The sequence below is a fragment of the Eumetopias jubatus genome, unplaced genomic scaffold (assembly GCF_037043125.1).
Source record: "Eumetopias jubatus isolate StellerSeaLion01/CBP00866 unplaced genomic scaffold, mEumJub1_p1.0 scaffold_13, whole genome shotgun sequence".
Classification (NCBI taxonomy): Eukaryota; Metazoa; Chordata; class Mammalia; order Carnivora; family Otariidae; genus Eumetopias; species Eumetopias jubatus.
The window spans coordinates 53,821,890-53,842,228 of record NW_028274819.1 but is presented as its reverse complement, the minus strand read 5'-3'; the positions used below and the strand labels follow the sequence as shown (position 1 = coordinate 53,842,228).

Genomic DNA, 20,339 nt, shown 5'->3' with positions numbered 1-20,339 from the left:
TCTAGACAGGAAATGTGTTTAATATACAAAATGTGCATTCTTTGTGTTCAGTTTCTGAAATAAATGTGAATTTTAGTTGTATAGTTTTAAATGGGTATTTTTATAATTATGTTTTACATATTTTATATTTATATTAAATTTCAGTGTTTTAGATCTATGTTAGAAACATTGTCTCTTCCTTTTCCTCCCCTCATCCCTAAGAGGGGCCTGGTTGGGTTTGGGGGACTGTGAGCTTTGTCTCCAGTTCAGTGGATTAACTGAATATTGGGGGATCCTTTAGCCACACTGTTTTAAGTTGATCTTTAAGTTGATCTTCCCACTGAGCAGTGAGCCCGATGCGGGGCTTGATCCCAGAACCCTGGGACGATGACCTGAGCCGAAGGCAGACGCCTAACGACTGAGCCACCCAGGCGCCCCTAGAAGTTGTTTATAATATAAAAGTATGTAGGAGCACCTGGGTAACTCAGTCAGTTAAGCCTCTCACTTCAGCTCAGGTCATGATCTCAGGGTCCTGGGATCGAGTCCCGAGTGGGGCTCCCCACCCAGCAGGGAGTCGGTTTGTCCCTCTCCCTCTGCTCCTCCCCCTGCTCCTGCTCTCACTCAAATAAATAAATAAAATCTTTATATATATATATATATATATATAAGTATTTAACTGAAAAAATAGTATCTGTGGCTGAGTCATTTTTTTTAATACTCTTGATTCTCTAGTGCAGTCAGCTAATTAAACTACTAAGTAGTTTTGCTGCATCTGCTTCATTATTTTTATTTTATTAACCATAATAGCGCTTTGCATTTAGCACTTTTATTTTGTAATGTGTTCTTGCAATCATAATCCCATTTGAACCCACACTGGTCCTCTGAAGTAAACATTGTAGGGATTCCATCCATTTGGCAAGTGAGAAAGTAGGCACAGAGAGAAATAAGTTGATAACAAAGGTACCTGGCAAGTTAGTGGAGGAGTTAGATTCAAAATCTTAATCTGGGAGCTCCCAGCCCAGTACTATCTATGCATATTTTTATTTTTTTTTAGTAATGTTTTATTTCTTTTTTATTTATTTATTTATTTATTTATTTGAGAGAGAGCGCACACATGAGAGGGGGGAGGGTCAGAGGGAGAAGCAGACTCCCTGCTGAGCAAGGAGCCCGATGCGGGACTCGATCCCAGGACTCTGGGATTATGACCTGAGCTGAAGGCAGTCGCTTAACCAACTGAGCCACCCGGGCATCCCTTATTTCTTTTTTTGGATTACTAAAAAAGAAAAGGCCCTCCCCCCGCAGCGTGGGGCTCGAACTCACAACCCTGAGATCAAGAGATGCATGTGCTTCCGACTGAGCCAGCCAGGTGCCCCATAGTCCAGTACCTTTTAAAGAATGCATTTATAAACAGTAGAATCTACTCATTGCACGTAACCACTGTGCTGAAGTTCTTACAAATACCTTGTCAAGCAGCTTGAGTTCCCTCCTTCCTCAGCCTTGCACATAGGATTGATTGATTTAGCAACCCCTTTTTTTTCCTGTGGAAGTAACAAAGGTGAAGTTCAGCCCAGGCTTCTTCTGAACTTGGTGGTTTTGGAATTCGTGAGGTTTTTCTGTAGAAGTTGACCGTATATGCTTGTTGAATAACCTGTGTACCTGACTCATTTACAGGTGACTGCTGGTGAATTTCCTAGTTGTAAAGACTGAGTTAGAGGGATGGCAGCCTGAAGACAAAGAAAAGCAGGCGATTAAATTGGAATTGACAAGTTTTTCCCTAGGGTTCCCAGCTCTTCTTTTCCTTCCTCATTTTTTTCTTATTATCTTATTGCCTCATCATTTCTCCCTGTGACAGCCAAAGTTTTATGTCTGGAAAGAATTTTTAAAATGCATTAATAACAAGATTTTATATCCGTGTGGGAGTATATAAAGCATATGTAGTATTTAATGTAAGTTTTGAATAGATAGTTCAAAATTCTTGAGATAGAAAGGGTTGTAGTGTGATAATTTGAGCTACAGAGGGTTACAGTGTAAACATACAAGAGACACAAAGGGCAATAATATAAAAAGCCTTTCTTTTTCCCACATCTGACTTCCAGCCATCAAGTTCCTGTCCCTAGAGGCAGTAGTGGTACAGTTTCTCGTGTATCCTTCCAGAAAACCATTTTATGGGGTGCCTGGGTGGCTCAGTTGGTTAAGCGACTGCCTTCGGCTCAGGTCACGATCCCAGGGTTCCTGGGATTGGGCCCCGCATCCTGCTCCCTGTTCAGTGGGGAGCCTGCTTCTCCCTCTCACCTGCTTGTGCTCACTCGCTCGCGCACTCTCTCTCTCTCTCTCTGTCAAGTAAATAAATAAAATCTTAAAAAAAAAAAACATTTTATGCCGAGTTATAGTTAAAGTGTATCCCTAGTGCTGGAACGTCCTAGAATTTAAGCTCTCATTTAGTTGAAGCCAGAGGAAAGACTCTGACGGCAGCATTCAGGTGGCTGTCACTGGACGAGTGGGGACAGCAGCTCTCCTTGGCTGAAGTGAATGCTCCTGAAGGCCTGAGGCCTACAGCTGTGGGCACTCCCAGCTAGCCGGTGGGTTGTCTGCCTCTGGAGTGAGGAGCAAGCTGCAGAGCTTCTGTCACTTCATCTGTTTGAGCAGGCTCCTCCCTGTGTTTTGCAGGTGAACAGTCTGCATGTGGCCAGCCCTGTGGAGGCCATGCTGCAGCTCCAGGACTGCAGCGTCTTCATCAAGATCATTGACAGCATGTGAGTATGCGCCACACCCCTCGCCAGCCTCTCAGGTGAAGCTGTGTGTTGGGTGTGCTGGGCTGGGGACGGCATTTGCTCCCTTTCCTTGCTGACGGCTGTGAGCAGAAGGCATGGGCAGCTCCACTGCCAGCGTGGAGCCAGAGGCAAGGACACACCAGCCTCCTGTTCCGGTCACTGAGTCTAGTCTGTCTGTGGGAGAGGTTTCGCTCTTGTCCCCACCCTAAGGCTTCCTCACGCTTGCCTGGAAGAGCCTGCAAGTCTCATTGCTGTCACAGTGTTCCAAGAGCCTACTCTGGAGCTCGCTGCCCTCTTGTCTCAACAAGTCTTCCCTACCCTCTTCTTGGGGCTTGTCCTTTTCTCACAGGCCCTCCTGGCAACTTGTAGGGTCAGGAAGAAGAAAGGGGAAGCTCTTGTACTTGAGGGAAATAAGCAGCACCTAGAAATCTTATCTCTAACCTGTTAGCACAGCACACATATGCTCCTTTCTAAATCATTACAGCATTTCTGGGGTTTTCATCTGCCTCATTAACTTGCTTTGTGAGATTGATTAGCATTTGATAAACTGCTTGTTGTCATGTAGCCAGGATTCTAGTGAGCATTGTTTTGTTTTGATTTTTTTTTTTTTTTTTAAAGATTTTATTTATTTGAGAGAGAGAGCATGAGAGAGAGCACAAGAGAGGGGAGGGTCAGAGGGAGAAGCAGACTCCCTGCTAAGCAGGGAGCCCGATGTGGGACTCAGTCCCGGGACTCCAGGATCATGACCTGAGCCGAAGGCAGTCACTTAACCAACTGAGCCACCCAGGCGCCCCTAGTGAGCTTTGTTTTATGTCTGTCTGTAGCACGGTTCCTTTGAACATCACAGTTACCTGGGAAATCAGTGGAGTGGGGCTTCTGCCTTATATCTTACCACTCTGGAACCAAGCAAAGATGGGTCAAGCTATAACCTGCAGTTATTATTCTAGGCTCATATAGTTCATCCTTTTTCCTCTCTCATCAACTTTCAGGAATTATGGAGGGCAAAACTGACCTTTTCACTTCTTCGTGCTGCAGGCAAAAGTAGAAGTCAGCCATAATATAAAGGATTGCGGAGACAGTGGAGAGGACCCTCCCTTTTTAAAGGAAAGCACAGTTGATTCTGAGCCCCTAGGTCAGGGACAGACTGAGGTGTTGAGGGTGTTTCTGTTGCACACACAGCAGGTAGGAACCAGTGCCAGGGAATCGGCATCTGTGTGAAGCAGCCTGGCCACCCGTTCATAGGGAAAGAAGGTAGAACTGATTCCCTGTGGGGTCCTCTGCACCTGGCTTAACACACTGCATTGGTTAATGTTTGTTGAGTAAGTAAAGGAACAAAAATGTAGTTGATACTCTTCTTCAGCAAAGTCTAGTGGGGCTGAGTAGCCTGGAACAGAGTGGTTTTTGTTTTTAATCTTCTGAATGTAATTTTTGAAATGTATGTTGGTGCTGGGATGTCTTATGTTTTGAAGGTCCCTGTGGCTCTAACCAGCACCTGCCTTAGTGAAAAGAAGTTACCGTTTTCTTATTTTGGTATATAGAGTGTACCATTTTGTCTCCCAGTTACCCAGGCAGGACCTTTCAGCAGCATCTTGAATTCCTCCCTCTCCTTGGCAGTGATTCTACTCAGTCACCATCCTCTCAGTTTGTCCTTTGAAGACTTCTCACATCCCTGCCTCTGCCTCATGCTGGATACCAGGTCCTCATGACCTCGGTCTCTAGTCTGTGCATATTCCAGGGCATTCCTTCCTGCCGTCCTGCTCACACTGTGACGCCCCACAGCTGCTGGACCTCAGTGACTCTTCGTCGCCAGGAGGTTGAAATCGAAAATCTTCAGCCTTGGTATTGAAGAGCTTTCATCAGGGGCTCCTCTCCTCCCACCAGTCTTGTTTCCTACTCATTTTTACCCCCATACCTTACCCCATTTTCTTTTCTTCCAATTTTATAGAATTTCCTAAGTTCTGGATTTTATTAATTGTATAATCCCAGTGCTGTTCAGCTTGTTCTTCTTGTCCCCCTTGTTGCCTGTAAACTGGTGATGAGAGCCAAGCTTGATTAACTTAAGGGGTTTTTTATTGCTGTTTTTTGTTTTGTATTTTGTAAGGAAACTTCATAGGTGGAATTGTGCACCACTTATGAGTCAGCATTTTGCAATTCCTAATGAAAATAATTATTTTTCAAACCCTAACAAAGTAGTAAATCTAGACTGTTCACATCAGTGGCTGGTAAAACCATTACGCTGACAATATCTAACCTACTACTTAATTTTAACATCACTGAAAGAGGGGCAGCCAGGTATGATACCCCTTGTGTTGTAACATACAATAGGGTGCAGCATGCTTTTTTTTTTTTTGACATAAGAATAGGTCAAGGTGGGGCACCGCCTAGCTGGCTCAGTTGGAGCATGTGACTACTGATTTTGGGGTTGGGAGTTTGAGCTCTACGCTGGGGGTAGAGGTTACTTAAAAAAATAAAATCTGAAAAAAAAAAAGGGCAACCCTCTCGGATCCCCTCCCTCCTTGGGAGCTTTGTACTATCACTTTGCTATCGCTCAATAAACCTTGCTTTGCTTTCCAAAAAAAAGCATAGATCAAGGAGCTTTTGCTTTTGAGGAGATAAATTTCCTTGGCTTAATGACAAGAGTAGTAGATATGTCCATGGGTAAGGATGTGTGTCCTTGGTTTAGCTAATGTAGGTTTATAACCTGGTGGGAAATTTTCATAGGAAGGGTCACAAATTCAAGATGCACATTTTCCAAGTTGTCTTCTGGTGCACTGCCTGAGCCTTAGAGTAGGAGGAGGGGAGGTGGAGGGAAGGTGAGAGAGGGAAAGACAACACAGTGTGTGTGAGTGTGTGAGTGTGTGTGTGTGTGAGTGTGTGTGTGTGTGTGTGTGTTCGTTCGTTCTACGGGAGCGGCTGTTGAAATTTCAGGTTAACCCTAATCTCCATCTCTGATCCAGGACAGTGCAGACCACCTTACTTTGGGAAAATAGATGTTCTTGGTGAAGGTGTTCTGGCTTTTTCATTGCGATGCTGCTACGGTTGCTAACCTAAATCAGATGCTGGTTCTCAGGGGAAGACGGTGGAGGATGGCCGGGCTGGTGGAGATAGCAGCTGTGGGAATTGAACAGGGCTTGTTCCTTGGCCACTTAGCCTTCTCTCTGGGAAAATACATTGGCATCCACCTCTCTAGCAAATTTCCCTTTCTGTTTTGTGTATGAATAGCCTGAAGCAAAAAGGCTGTCCCATCTCTTTGATATCTGTGAGGCCTGAATAGCAAAATTTAGTGGAGTCCATTTTGCCAGAAAACCTAAAGCCCTGACGTTTGTGTTACTGATGTTGACCTCTGCTCTTCCTATTACAGAGCCTCCTTCATCTGTCAGTCAACCCATATGTACTGAGCACCTCCTATACCCTAGCTTCCAGGCGCGCAGTTGGTGTGGTCAATTGTAAATGATGCCCTTGTATCAGTCAGTGCTGGAGGAATTCCTGAGGAGTGAGGAGGCATGACTGGCAGTGGTTCTGGGTGGCTTCCTGCCAGAGAAAGACTTGAACTCGGTTTTATTATTTGTTTATTTTTTAAAGATCTTATTTATTTATTTGACAGAGACACAGCGAGAGAGGGAACACAAGTAGGGGGAGTGGGAGAGGGAGAAGCAGGCTTCCCGCGGAGCAGGGAGCCCAATGCGGGGCTCGATCCCAGGACCCTGGGTTCATGACCTGAGCCGAAGGCAGACGCTTAACGACTGAGCCACCCAGGCGCCCCTTGAACTCAGTTTTAAAGGACTGGTTGGATGGCTCCAGGTCAGCATTTTTAAAGCGTGTTCCGTGCAACTTATCCCAGGGGCTTAGTAAGGAAAAAAGAGGTTTTGTGGTCAGACAGGTTTGGGAAATAATGCATGTTATATTCTCTTCTTTAGAAAATGTTCAGTTTGGTTTAACCCAGCATTTCCCAAACATTTAACGCAAGAACCCTTTCTATTTTTATCTAATGGAATACACTTAAGGAAATTGCTGCTCTGTGCTGAGTCAAGGAGTCACAGTGTTCCAGATTGTGGGTGGGTAGGGAAGGTGGCTCTCTTAGGCGTCTGGGAGGAGATGAGCATCTCCTGAAGGCTCTGTAGGAGTCCCTAATCACAAGCCAGCTATCCGGAAAATAGGGGATTCACTTGGAAGAAACCTTTGTAATCCCATGAGAGAGGGAGGGAGGTACATTCATGGTCTTGGCTTGGATGCTGCTGATGCTTTTCAGGATATCTGGCAGTGCAAGTTCTCTGGTTCTAGGGCCTGCCCTGCCCTTCAGAAGGTTGGCTGGAACGTGTAGATTCAGTAGAACCTGGAGACTGAGGAACAAGAGGCCCCTTTAATCAGTATCTCCAGCTGTAGTAGCCCAAGAAGAAAAGTCCGCTTTCTGACTGGAAGTGGAGCTATTCACCCCTGAAATTGAAACTGCAGTTAGTCTGAGCACCCCGGGCCAGGGGCCTGGGCTGTGTGAGAGCTCCCCCTGCTGCCTCCCTGCCCTCCTTGCTCTCTCAGCCTGTGGCTTGCCCTGCAGTTAAACAGACTAGCACAGCGACAGCCCCTGATCAGAGCTGTCCCCGGGCGCCTGGGCGGCTCAGTTGGTTAAGTGTCCAACTCTTGATTTTGGCTCAGGTCATGGTCTCAGGGTCGTCTGTGCTCAGCAGGGAGTCCGCTTGAGATTCTCTCTCTCTCTCTCTCTCTGCCTCCCCCAACCCCGCCGCTTGTTCCTGCTCTCTCTCTCTCTAATACATAAATAAAATCTTAAAAACAAAAAGTGTTGTCCCTTGGCTTTAGCCATCTCACCCTTCAGTCTGTTGTACTTTGCCCTGGCACTTCAGAGTCTTGGGAATTTCCTCCTGTTCTTTCAATCTTGGGCCTGTTTTTCCCTTTACATTGTCTGTCTTACTCTAGCCACGTTTCCCCGGCTTCCTGATGTTTTCCAGTGGAGCCATTCCAGACTGTTGAACCTAGCTTCCCCTTTTCCGTGCTGCCATCCTCCCCTCTCGGCCCCTTCCCACGGAGCTTTTTCATGTTACGGTCAGGGTGGCAGAGTGCCATCTTTTTCAGAAGGACCGCACACCTCCAGTTCCCACTTCTCATCTACCACACAGTTCCTTCTGACCAAGTAGTGTTTTGGTGTCTTCTCCCCTGCCTCCAGCGTCTGGTCTGCTTCTCTCCCAGATGCAGTGCAGATCAGGCCTGAAGGAATGGGAAGGTGGAATGTAATGGAGTAGCAAGGAAGGAAGGACTGCTAACTACTCTGGTTCTGATATTTGTTCTTTTTCTAGCCATGGCACTGACGAGGGGCAGCAAATCCTGCAGCAGCCGGTGCCAGAGAGACTGGAATTTGTGTGCAGTTTTTTGCAAAGTAAGCACCTTTCTTTATCTAGCTAAGAAAGAGCTGCTTCCTCAACTTGTGGGACTTTGGAAGTCCAGGGGACCCAGCTCAGTGTCTGGAGGAGCAAAGGCTCAAGACCGCTGACTCTGTACCACAGGGATGAGTACAGCTGTTTTCCTGGGTCTGGTGATGCTGATGTCGGTCAGGGAAGAAGAGTGTCCCTTCAGTCCCACAGTCCGTCTCTGAGATCCAGGTAGAGCCAGAGGGTCAGTTTTGGGGACTCGTGATGAGTCCCCAAACCCACTCTTGTCCCCCACCCACTGCAGGGAGTTGGAGGAGAGGGATGGATCCATGTTACCCTCTTTCCCTTGCGAGAGAAACATTTCCCCTGGATAACTTCGAATTAATTGCCTAGGCAATAGATGTGGAGCAGAGGCAGATTTAGGTTGAGGTCTTGGTCCTTCTCATAGCCTGTGTGACCTTTCTGGCCATAGGTTCCTTGTCTGCAAAATGAAGAGAATGATAATTTCTCCTAAGGCTGATAGGTAGTAGGAAGAGATGAAAAGCTAGCACAGTGCTTGTCAGTCCCCTCCCTTGTGCAGTCATGGACCACGGAGTCCTCATCTGTGACATGGGAGCTGTCTGCCATCTCCCCCTCAAGAGAATTATGGGAAAGGTGATAATAGATTTAGATAAAGCAGAGGTTGATAATTGGCATTCCAGCATAAGAACCAGGTGTCCCTAGTCCTCCTAGTTTGGCTCAGCTTCAGGCTTCCTCTGTGACCTTACTTGGAATAAGACTCTAGAGTAACCTGGAATCTCTGGGCTGCTTCTCTGTAGTGCTGAGCCGGAGTTGATGAGTTGGGTGGGTGAGTGCAAGCAAGGTCATGCCCCAGAGCTGCTCTGAATTCCTAGCCTGCCTTTTTTTTTTTTTTTTTTTGAACTTTCCCTGTAGTCCTTGGACTGACCTAGGATAGAACTAACTTCAGATGGAAATGTGTATGTTGGGGGAGAGAGGACATAGGATTAAGGAGCCCTGCATCTCCTGGACCCACCAGAGACAGTGATTTTTTTCTACTCTGAGGTATTCTGATGATCTCAGGGATGGTGTCCAGGAAGTTCACCCTGTTTTCTACATTGTCGTCATTACAGAAAACCGAAAACATCCCTCTTCTCCGGAATGCCTGGTGTCCGTGCAGAAAGTGATAGAAGGGTCAGAGCTGGAATTGGCCAAGGTATGAATGGAATACCAGATGTGGGGGTTAGAGGGTGGCACCAGAGGGACCTGCTGGGCCTTCTCTTAACCCAGGGGAAGTGGTGGGTGCTTACTACTGTGGGCCTCGAAGACCTGGCAGGAATTAGGCCTCACCCAGCTGTCATAGTCTTTTTAGCTCAGTCTCCTTCATTCCCTCTCCTGTTTCTGGATGCTGGCCAGTAGAGGGTAGCTTAAGCTTCATAGTTAGGTTCCATGAGTTCAGGAATTCAGGTGTGCACCAGGCTTTTTGCACAATCAGGTGTCCTCAATCAGGTGTTTCTGGGTGCAGTTAAGGGCAGGGACCTAGGGCGGAATTCTAGGAGCTTCGGCAGAGCCTCCAGAATAGCTCAGAGTCCCCAGAACAGCCCAGAGAGGGGAGCACTGAGAAGAGAGGCAGCCCCGCTCAGTGACTATATCTCTTCTTTGGCTTCTAGATGACCATGTTGCTCTTATACCACTCCACCATGAGCTCCAAAAGTCCCAGGGACTGGGAACAATTTGAATATAAGATTCAGGTAAGTTCTGTGCCTCCTCCGCTCTGATTGGTGGGCCTAGTCTTTGCTTCACCTCACTCCGTTGCTTTTCTTTAAATAGCATATAGCGTTGTTTTAAAAAATTATGTTGTAGTAATTCCCTAGCCATTCATTATAGAAAGTCCAGAAAATACTGAAAAGTGCAAAAGGAGGAAATAGCAGTTTCCAGCAATCTCATCCCCAGAGAGAACTGTTAACTTTTAAAGGCTATACTTCCAAGTACTTTTTTACGTACGTATATTTAACTGTAGTCATAACTGTCCTGGGATGGGATAATATGCAGAAATTGTTCTCTCCTCATGTATGTGTTCCCATGTGAGTGTGTATATTTGTTACACAAGCTGTCACTCCATTTGTCTGCTCTTTTCCTCTAGTGGGAAGGCTTAGTGAGAGAGAATGTCTTTGCCCACCACACCAGCCCAGCCCAAAGCGGTTACCTTCTCTCCCCTCCTCTGCCTGGTCTGCCTGAGTTGGCACCTCCACTTGACTTTAGCGGGAATTGGCATGGTTTCCAGGACCTACCTGTCATGTGGGTCCACATGTTGGCTTTGCTTCCTGCCTGAGCAGCTGTCCTTCATTTCCCAGAGCAGGAGGAGCTGGGATGCCACAGGGGGTGATGTAGGTGACTGCGGGGGCAGTGTCCAGAGAGCTGTGGCCTTTCGCATAGTGGTAACAATGTTGAATCATCCCATTTTAAACTCACTTAGTTCCTGGCTCCTCTCTGAGGTTGGGACTGTAGTGGCATGGGAGGAATGGGTGGCTCCTCTTTCAACCTTTTCTCTGCTCCAGGCTGGTCATAGACCTGGTAGAAATAGAAATTCACAAGGATAAGAAACTATGGCAGGGTTGGCCAGAAAAATTAGATCAACTCTGTGACTTTGGAATTCAGACAGTGAAGGGCAGATTTTACAGCTGAGCTGGTGGATAAGCTTTGAATGAGCCCTGGAGGGTTCTCGGTTCTCACTTAGACAAAGAACAACAGTGAGGGTCATTTGGAAGAGGGCAACATAGTTATATATAAAAGCCTTCTGACTGCACTACTTTCTTTGCCCATTTTCTTCTCTGTGGTCAGGAGTGAAGTCAGATAGGAACTCTGTCTGAACCCAGGTGCATCTTTAGAGGAACTGAGGAGGCGAGGGCAAGCAGGGTCAACATGTCTCTGCTAGAATGTTCTCACCTGGAATGTGGGGCTTTAGGCTTTGAGAGGAAGACTGAGCTCCAGCAGGCTCCTGGGGCTGCCACTGCCAGTGTGGTGCCCTCCATCTCTTCAGGTCTGACACTTCAGTGATGCTCCTTTTCTCTCTCTGTGGCCCAGGCTGAGTTAGCAGTCATTCTCAAATTTGTGCTGGACCATGAGGATGGGCTAAACTTAAATGAGGACCTAGAGAACTTCTTACAGAAAGGTAAGTAAGGCTTACTCCTGAGGATTCCCTCTGGTCTGAGCTGGGAACTGCTAGGATCCTGAATTATTAAGAAATACAGTGGGGGTTTGTTTCAGTCCCAAAACCAGGCACAGGGTCTGCGCTCAGGAAAAGTGTGTGTAATGGAATAAATAGGTTGATTTCTGGGCCATGTTGCCATCATCCCAATTCCTTTGGAGCTCTTCCTTGTTGCGTGGCAGCGCCTGAGCAGGACAAGATAAGTGATCGTGTCTGCTGGTAGGTTGTCCTTGATCACTCCACACATACTTTTTTTTTTTTTAAGATTTTATTTATTTATTTGACAGAGAGATAGAGAGCACAAGTAGGCAGAGCAGCAGGAAGAGGGAGAAGCAGGCTCCCCGCGGAGCAGGGAGCCCGATGCGGCACTCAATCCCAGGACCCTTGGATCAAGATCTGAGCTGAAGGCAGACGCTTAACCGGCTGAGCCACCCAGGCACCCTGTTTTTTATTTTTTAAGCAATTGCTCCTGTAGGCTTAGAAGCTGGGAGTGGCACCTAAAAGAAAGGCTTTTCCCCACATGAAGCTCATGTTCTAGGTGGGAAGGCAGATACGTAAATCAATAAGTAGGATAAAGAATAAGTGCTAGAACAGAGAGGTACATCATCTACCAAATGTGTTGCTGGAAGTACAGGAGAAAGACTGAGAGCTCTGCATGTCTTCTGAAGAAGAGGCTATCCAGTGAGGATAGGTTAAGTATGTGGCTCTAGGCAGGTTCTCTTCCAGCCACTGAATTTGATGTTCCTCATATTCAAGTTTCTCTTCAGCCCTTCAAATGGGGATGTTGGAAATGTGAGTCTAGAGTGTAGGCGAGGGCTCTGGCCAGGTTATGGGTTCGCAAGTCAGTGTGTGGATGGCCACTGTGGGCAGAGCAGGGAGGCCCCATCAGAACTCTGGGAGCTTGGGGGGGGGTAGGAGGGAGGGCAGATAGGGAGACCAAGAATGGGTGTTTAGGGGTAGGATAGCTATGTGAACGTGGTCGTGGGAACCAGGGGAGGCAGAGGTTTTGAGAAAGAGGTTGTGTTGGCAGTGCAAGATTTCAGAATGGAGGAGTTCAGGAAGGAGGCCAGTGGCTCTGACCTGAGAAGTTGTTGGGCTAAGAGGAGATCGTGCTCAGGGCAGCTCCCAAGCTGCCTCTGCAGTGTTGAATGCAGGGAAAAGCATGAGCACTTGATGACCTGTGGAAACAGAAGCCACTTGCTTGACTCGGCTTAGTGCCACTGACCTCTGGATGACCCAGACACTGTGATTCAGGTTCTGCCCAGTGGCCTCCCTCTGTAGGTTACATGTAAGTGTCTGTGGCTTCACTTCCACTAAGGCGAGTTCTCAAATTGGGTAAAGATGCAAATCTGTTCACATTCTTACTAACCTTTATATGGTGGTTTGCTTCTTTCCCCTAGCTCCTGTCCCTTCTACCTGTTCCAGCACCATCTCTGAAGAGCTGTCCCCACCCAGCCACCAGGCCAGGAGGGAGGTTCGCTTCCTAGAGCTACAGAAGGTCGCCTCTTCCAGTGGGAACAAGTATGTGCTGTGCCTCCTCTCCTGGGACGGGACCTCAACATCAGGTCCTCAGACCCCTTCATTCTAGAGGCTAACACTATTCACCAGCAGACAGTGCTTGGAGCACCTGGTAGATGTTCTCACTTGCCCCAGTACTAATTAGGGGAATTGGTTGGGATCCATTTTTGGCAGAAGGCCTTCCTCAGAGGCTGTTCCCTGTTTATGGAATTCCTTTCTCCCATGGAGACTGCTAAAGTCCCTTCTCTCAGTGCAGCTCTGCAGAGGCAAGATGATTTTTTTTTTTTTTTTGACAAGTTAAGGCTTGGAGGAGGGGGAAGAACTGTTTGCTCACGGTCGTGTCATGAGGCGGGAGATGGCACCGTGAACAGAGCCTCCCAGCTGGTGCTCATAACCCTAGAGCCGTGCTCACCCGTCCCCGCCCGGTGCTCTTCCCTTCAGTCCTCACGCTTCAGGCTCTGACCGTGGCATCTGGGCCATCTCCTTCTTCAGCTTTCTCTCAGGTTCTCCAGCCTCCCCCATGGGCGACATCCTGCAGACCCCACAATTCCAGATGAGACGGCTGAAGAAGCAGCTTGCAGATGAGAGAAATAATAGGGATGAACTGGAGCTGGAGCTGGCTGAGAACCGCAGGCTCCTCACTGAGAAGGGTAGGTACCTAGTACGCTGGCAGATAATGTGCGAATGAGCAGCATTTGGGATTTTCATCCCAGGAAGTGCTGGGCTTGTGTGAGGAACGGCCCCCCTCTTCCATTATTGTCCGTTCTGCTGGCCTAGGAGCTTAGTGCTCAGCCTTGGGCCAGTCAGGCTGACCTCCTGGAAGCTGGTTCTGCCCTTGCCATATCCTCCTTTTCCTTAGAATGGATGCCTCCCCCCCCTCCTCTCTTCCCGTCGTTCTGTGCTGACTCTCCTTTCCCTCCCCTCTCCCCTCCCCGGGGGCAGACGCACAGATAGCTGTGATGCAGCAGCGCATTGACCGCCTGGCTCTGTTGAACGAGAAGCAGGCGGCCAGCCCGCTGGAGCCCAGGGAGCTTGAGGAGCTCCGTGGCAAGAACGAGAGGTAGGATTCTCCCTGCTCTCTTCCCAGCTCCCCACCCCGCCCTGCACCCGTGGGGTTGCGGGGAAAGGTGCTACTGTCTTTTCTGACCACTTCCCTCCCTCACAGCCTCACTGTGCGTCTCCATGAAACTCTGAAGCAGTGCCAGGACCTGAAGACGGAGAAGAGCCAGATGGATCGCAAAATTAACCAGCTTTCTGAGGAGAATGGGGACCTTTCCTTTAAGGTGAGTGTTGGGGGGAGGGGTCTGTTCCCACCTGGAGGCCCGCTGGGGCTGAGTTGGTCTGGAGGATTCTCCAAGACAGGGTTGAGAAGAATGTCCCGGCACCTGTCCTGTGCTTCAGTCTTTCCAGAGACCTGCATACTTTGGCCCTTTCCTTGTCCCATAATTGGCTGCTGCCAGGATGGGGTTGTGGCCCTGAATTTTGAGTCTTGAGTTAAAGATGTGACTAGTTGTAATTGGTTTGGGGCGGGTCAGACGGATAGTCAGACACCTGCAGCCCCTGGAGTTGGGGAAACACACAGCAGTGGTGGTACTGGCTTTGATCTTGGGTGACGGGGACTCGCACTTGTCTGTCTCAGCTCCGGGAGTTTGCCAGTCACCTGCAGCAGCTACAGGGTGCCCTCAACGACCTGACAGAAGAGCACAGCAAGGCCACTCGAGAGTGGGTGGAGAAACAGACCCATCTCGAGAAGGAGCTCAGCACGACTGTGCAGGACAAGGTAACCCCTCTGCTTTGGGGTGCCAGGGCCACGGTCTTGACTACCTGTTCCAACAGCTGAGTTCCATTTACCACTCTATTCTTTGGGGCCTTTGGGAAGTAAGCTGACTCCTCTTCAAGGTTTAATAGTGTGCTGTAATGGAAAGATTGTGGGCTTAAGTCCAGTACACCTTTGAATCCTGTCTTTGCTGTTTACAAGGTGTGGGATCTTGGACAAGTTACTTGACCTCTTTTCTCTCTAAGCATGCTTTCTGTAAAGCAGGAAAAATAATGAGTAGCTGCCTCATCACCCATTGTCAGATACTATATACAAAGTGCTTAACACATTGTGTAGTGCAAAGTAAGCTTTCAGTGAATTCGTTACTATTATTTTTTTTAAGATTTTATTTTTAGGGATACCTAGGTGGTGCAATCAGTTAAGTGTCCAACTCTTGGTTTCAGCTCAGGTCATGATCTTAGGGTGGTGAGATGGAGCCCTGCTTTGGGCTCCTTGCTCAGCACAGAGTCAGAGTTTGCTTGAGATTTTCCCTCCCTTCCCTCTGCCCCTCCAGCTCGTGCTCTCTCTCTCTCTCTTTCTCAAATAAATAAATAAATAAATACATACATACATACGTATATTTTTTTTAAAAGTAATCTCTACACCCAATGTGGGGCTCGAGCTTACAACCCTGAGATCAAGAGTTGCACGCTCCACCCACTGAGCTGGCCGGGTGCCCCCACTATTATTTTTATTGCTATTTTTAAGAACCCAACTCTACCACTTATTAACCCTGTAGCCCTAGGGCAAGGTACTTAACATCTGAGCTTCAGATCTTGCTCTGCAAAAGAAGGCTAGTAATAGCTACCTCCCATATCTGCCCGGTGGATTAGGAACTCAGAGAGGACCCAGCACAGTCCTGGCCTTGGCTTAGTGCACAGTGGGGAGGGGAGAATAGGGCTGGAAGACAGGGGTGGGAGGTGCTATGGCTGCTGCTGTTGATGCCCAGGCAGGCTGGGGAGATTATATATATATGTATGTATGTGTGTCTGTGTGCGTGTATTATGTGTTTATATATATTTATATATATTTTTTAAGAAAGGATTTTTTTTTTTAGAGATTTTATTTATTTATTTGACAGAGACATGGCGAGAGAGGGAACACAAGCAGGGGGAGTAGGAGAGGGAGAAGCAGGCTTCCTGCCGAGCAGGGAGCTCGATGCGGGGCTTGATCCCAGGACCCTGGGATCATGACCCGAGCCGAAGGCAGACGCCCAACCATCTGAGCCACCCAGGCGCCCCAAGATTTTTTTTTAAATTTTTTTAAAGATTTATTTATTTTAGAGAGAGCATGAGCAAGCAGGGGGGGAGGGGGAGAGGGAGAGAGAGAATCTCAGAGTTCAGGGAGCCTGATGTGGGGCTTAATCTCACAACCCTGAGATCACGATCTGAGCCGAAATCAAGAGTTGGACCTTAACTGACTGAGCCACCCAGGCATGGCTGGGGATGTTTTTAAGCTGGTGAGTGTTTAGATAATCTGGGAGCCAAGACTTGCCTGAGGAAGGGTATAGAGTAAGGAAATTTTTTTTTAAGTAAGGAAATTTGAAGTAAACTCAGTGGCCTGGAAGAAGAAATTAACAGGTCCCATGACTTAATTCAACCCTGAAATTAGGGCTAGAAAATCAGGTCCATCATGAACCCAGGTGCATGGTTTCTGAGTTTTTCCCAAGGTCAGGGCAAAAGGAGATCTTGATAACAGGGTGCTAGGGCTCCGTATGTTATTGGTAACCTAGTGCCTGTTCCACCTCTGTTCACATGAGGCTCTTGTTTACTCTCAGAAATGCCTTGAAGAGAAGAATGAAATCCTTCGGGGAAAACTTTCACAGCTGGAAGAGCATCTGGCCCAGCTGCGGGAAAACCCAGCCCGGGAGAAGGGCGAAGTGTTGGGGGACGTCTTGCAGGTAGGAGCGCACAGGGGCAGCGGTGAGGACCCGTGTCCTGGGCTGGTGTGGACCTGTGTTTGGTACGTCAGGTTCCTTTTCCTTAGTTCTCACAGGCGCTGTGGTGATCGAGGAGTCATGCTGATCCTCATTTGTCTCTTTATTTCACCAGCTGGAAACCCTGAAGCAAGAGGCAGCCTCTCTTGCTGCAGACAACACCCAGCTCCAAGCCAGGGTGGAGGCGCTGGAGGCTGAGCAGGGCCAGCGGGAAGCCACGCTGCTTGCCGAGCGGGGCCACTTCGAAGAAGAAAAGCAGCAGCTGGCTGGCCTGATTGCCGAGCTGCAGGGCTCCCTGTCCAACCTCAGCCAGGCAAAGGAAGAGCTGGAGCAGGCCTCTCAGGCTCAGGGGGCCCGGCTGTCTGCCCAAGTGGCCACACTGACTTCTGAGCTCACCACCCTCAATGCCGCTCTCCAGCAGCAGGATCAAGAACTGGCCGGCCTGAAGCAGCAGGCCAAAACGGAGCAGGCCCAGCTCGTGCAGACCCTCCAGCAGCAAGAACAGGCCTCGCAGGGCCTTCGCCAGCAGGTGGAGCAGCTGAGCAGCAGCCTGAAGCAAAAAGAGCAGCAGTTGGAGGAAGCTGCTCAGGGGCAGGAGGCCGCCAGGCGAGACCATGCCCAGCGACTGGCCACTGCCGCCGAGGAGCGGCAGGCTTCTTTAAAGGAGAGGGATTTGGCCCTCCAGCAGCTGGAAGCATTGGAGAAGGAGAAGACTGCCAAGCTAGAGGTCCTGCAACAGCAACTTCAGGCCGCTAATGAAGCCCGGGATAGTGCCCAGGCCTCGGTGACTCAGGCCCAGCGGGAGAAGGCAGAGCTGAGCCAAAAGGTGGAGGAACTCCATGCCTGTGTTGAGGCAGCCCGCCTGGAACAGTGTGAGGCCCAGGCCCAGGTGGAAGAGCTAAAGGCCCAGCTGAGGTCTGAGCAGCAAAAAGCAACCGAGAGAGAAAGGGTGGCCCAGGAGAAGGGCCAGTTCCAGGAGCAGGTCCGGGCTCTTGAGGAGTCCTTGAAGATCACCCAGGGCAGCCTGGAGGAGGAGAAGCGCAGGGCCTCGGATGCCCTGGAAGAGCAGCAGCATCACATCTCCAAGCTGGAGGCGGAGACCCGGTGTCTGGTGGAACAGCATAAGCTGGAACGGAAGGAGCTAGAAGAAGAGAGGGCTGGGCGCAAGGGGCTGGAGGCCCGATTAAGGCAGCTGGGCGAGGCCCATCAAGCCGAGATGGCAGCCCTGCGGCGGGAGCTGGCAGAGGCCGTAGCCTCCCAGCGTGAGGCGGAGGGGGAGTGTGAACAGCTTGCCAAGGAAGTGGCCACCTGGCGGGAGCGGTACGAGGAGAGCCAGCAAGAGGAGGCCCAGTACGGTGCCGTGTTCCAGGAGCAGCTGATGACCCTGAAGGAGGAATGCGAGAAGGCCCGCCAGGAACTACAGGAGGCCAAGGAGAAGGTGGCGGGGATCGAGGCCCACAGCGAGCTCCAGATCAGCCGGCAGCAGAGTGAAGTCGCTCAGCTTCATGCCAGCCTGGCCAGAGCGCTCCAGCAGGTGCAGGAGAAGGAGGTCAGGGCCCAGAGGCTTGCGGACGACCTCTCCGCTCTGCAGGAGAAGATGGCTGCCACTGGCAAGGAGGTGGCCCGCCTGGAGGCCTTGGTGCGCAAGGCAGGAGAGCGGCAGGAAACGGCCTCCCGGGAGCTGCGCAAGGAGTTGCCGAGGGCCGGAGCCAGAGAGGCCGAGTGGCCGGAAGAGCAGCAGGGACGCCAGTTCTGCAGCACGCAGGCAGCGCTGCAGGCCATGGAGCGGGAGGCCGAGCAGATGGGCAGTGAACTGGAGAGGCTGCGGGCTGCGCTGATCGAGAGCCAGGGCCAGCAGCAGGAGGAACGCGGGCAGCAGGAGAGGGAGGTGGCACGCCTGACCCAGGAGCGGGGCCGGGCCCAAGCTGATCTTGCCCTGGAGAAGGCCGCCAAGGCAGAGCTGGAGATGCGGCTGCAGAATGCCCTCAATGAGCAGCGTGTGGAGTTTGCGACCCTGCAGGAAGCCCTGGCCCACGCCCTGATGGAAAAGGAAGGGAAGGACCAGGAGCTGGCCAAGCTTCGTGGGCAGGAGGCAGCGCAGAGAACAGAGCTGGGGGAGCTTCAGCAAACTGTGCAGCGCCTGAAGGAACAGCTGGCCAAGAAGGAGGAGGAGCGCCAGCAGTCTCTAGGGCCGGCCAGTGGAGAAGACCCTTCTGGGTCAGGGGCACAGTCGGAGTCTGCTGGGAGGAGCGAGCGGAAAGGCCCTGAGCTCGAGGCTCTGCGGGCAGAGGTGAGCAAGCTGGAGCGGCAGTGCCGGGAGCACCAGGAGAGGGCCTCTGGCCTGGAGCGCAGCCTGCAGTGTGAGCGCGCCTCCCACGCTGAGCAGGCCAGTGCTCTGGAGGCTTTGCAGGGCCGGTTAGAGGAGAAGGCCCAGGAGCTGGGGCGCAGTCAGGACACCTTAGCCACAGCCCAAAGGGAGCTGGCCGCCCTCCGCGCCAAGGCCCAAGACCATGGCAAGGCTGAGGACGAGTGGAAGACCCAGGTGGCCCGGGGCCAGCAGGAGGCTGAGAGGAAAAACAGCCTCATCAGCAGCTTGGAGGAGGAGGTGTCCATCCTGAACCGCCAGGTCCTGGAGAAAGAGGGGGAGAGCAAGGAGTTGAAGCGGCTGGTCGTAGCTGAGTCGGAGAAGAGCCAGAAGCTGGAGGAGAGGCTGCGCCTGCTGCAGGCAGAGACCGCCAGCAACAGCGCCAGGGCTGCCGAACGCAGCTCCGCTCTGCGGGAGGAGGTGCACACCCTCCGGGAGGAGGCGGACAAACAGCGGGTGGCTTCGGAGAGCCTCCGGCAGGAGCTGGCCTCGCAGGCAGAGCGAGCGGAGGAGCTGGGCCAAGAATTGAAGACATGGCAGGAGAAGTTCTTCCAGAAGGAGCAGGCCCTCTCCGCCCTGCAGCTGGAGCACGCCAGCACACAGGCCCTTGTGAGCGAGCTCCTGCCCGCTAAGCACCTGTGCCAGCAGCTGCAGGCCGAGCAGGCGGCTGCCGAGAAACGCCATCACGAGGAGCTAGAGCAGAGCAAGCAGGCGGCTGGCGGGCTGCGGGCCGAGCTGGTGCGGGCCCAGCGGGAGCTCGGGGAGCTGGTGCCCCTGCGGCAGAAGGTGGCAGAGCAAGAGCGGGCGGCGCAGCAGCTGCGGGCTGAGAAGGCCAGCTACGTGGAGCAGCTGAGCATGCTGAAGAAGGCCCACGGCCTGCTGGCGGAGGAGAACCGGGGGCTGGGCGAGCGGGCCAGCCTTGGCCGGCAGTTTCTGGAAGTGGAGCTGGACCAGGCCAGGGAGAAGTACGGCCAAGAGCTGGCAGCCGTGCGTGCTGACGCCGAGACCCGCCTGGCTGAGCTGCAGCGGGAAGCACAGAACACTGCCCGGGAGCTGGAGGTGATGACTGCCAAGTACGAGGGTGCCAAGGTCAAGGTCCTGGAGGAGAGGCAGCGGTTCCAGGACGAGAGGCAGAAACTCACTGCCCAGGTGAGATGCCCAGCTCAGCCTTGCCCCCCGAGATTCCCTCCTGTCGTGTTGCCCCTCACTCGCAGGGTGGCTGGTAGCGTTCAAGTATGTTGCCCCCTACGGTCCTAAAGAAAATACCAGTAGTTTCTTCCTCCCTGAAGTCTCCGTCCCTGGAGAGTCAAGTTGTGAAGGCTATCAGCCCATTCTAGAAGCACTCGGTGCTAGGCAGGTGTGCCGGCGGTA

At 51.0% G+C, this 20,339-nt stretch overlaps 1 protein-coding gene across 10 annotated transcripts in view; it reads left to right on the top strand.

The window, feature by feature from the left end:
• Positions 1–20,339, top strand: part of NUMA1 (nuclear mitotic apparatus protein 1) — a 67,176-nt gene that overhangs the window by 37,077 nt on the left and 9,760 nt on the right. For all 10 annotated transcript variants that reach the window (XM_088017703.1, XM_088017698.1, XM_088017700.1 and 7 more), the window contains 12 exons: positions 2,647–2,732; positions 8,057–8,136; positions 9,259–9,341; positions 9,796–9,876; positions 11,210–11,297; positions 12,734–12,854; positions 13,344–13,501; positions 13,794–13,911; positions 14,017–14,134; positions 14,491–14,631; positions 16,445–16,567; positions 16,719–20,117. In XM_088017703.1, the coding sequence (XP_087873829.1) occupies positions 2,647–2,732; positions 8,057–8,136; positions 9,259–9,341; positions 9,796–9,876; positions 11,210–11,297; positions 12,734–12,854; positions 13,344–13,501; positions 13,794–13,911; positions 14,017–14,134; positions 14,491–14,631; positions 16,445–16,567; positions 16,719–20,117 (4,596 nt within the window). The remainder of the gene's footprint in view (positions 1–2,646; positions 2,733–8,056; positions 8,137–9,258; positions 9,342–9,795; positions 9,877–11,209; positions 11,298–12,733; positions 12,855–13,343; positions 13,502–13,793; positions 13,912–14,016; positions 14,135–14,490; positions 14,632–16,444; positions 16,568–16,718; positions 20,118–20,339) is intronic.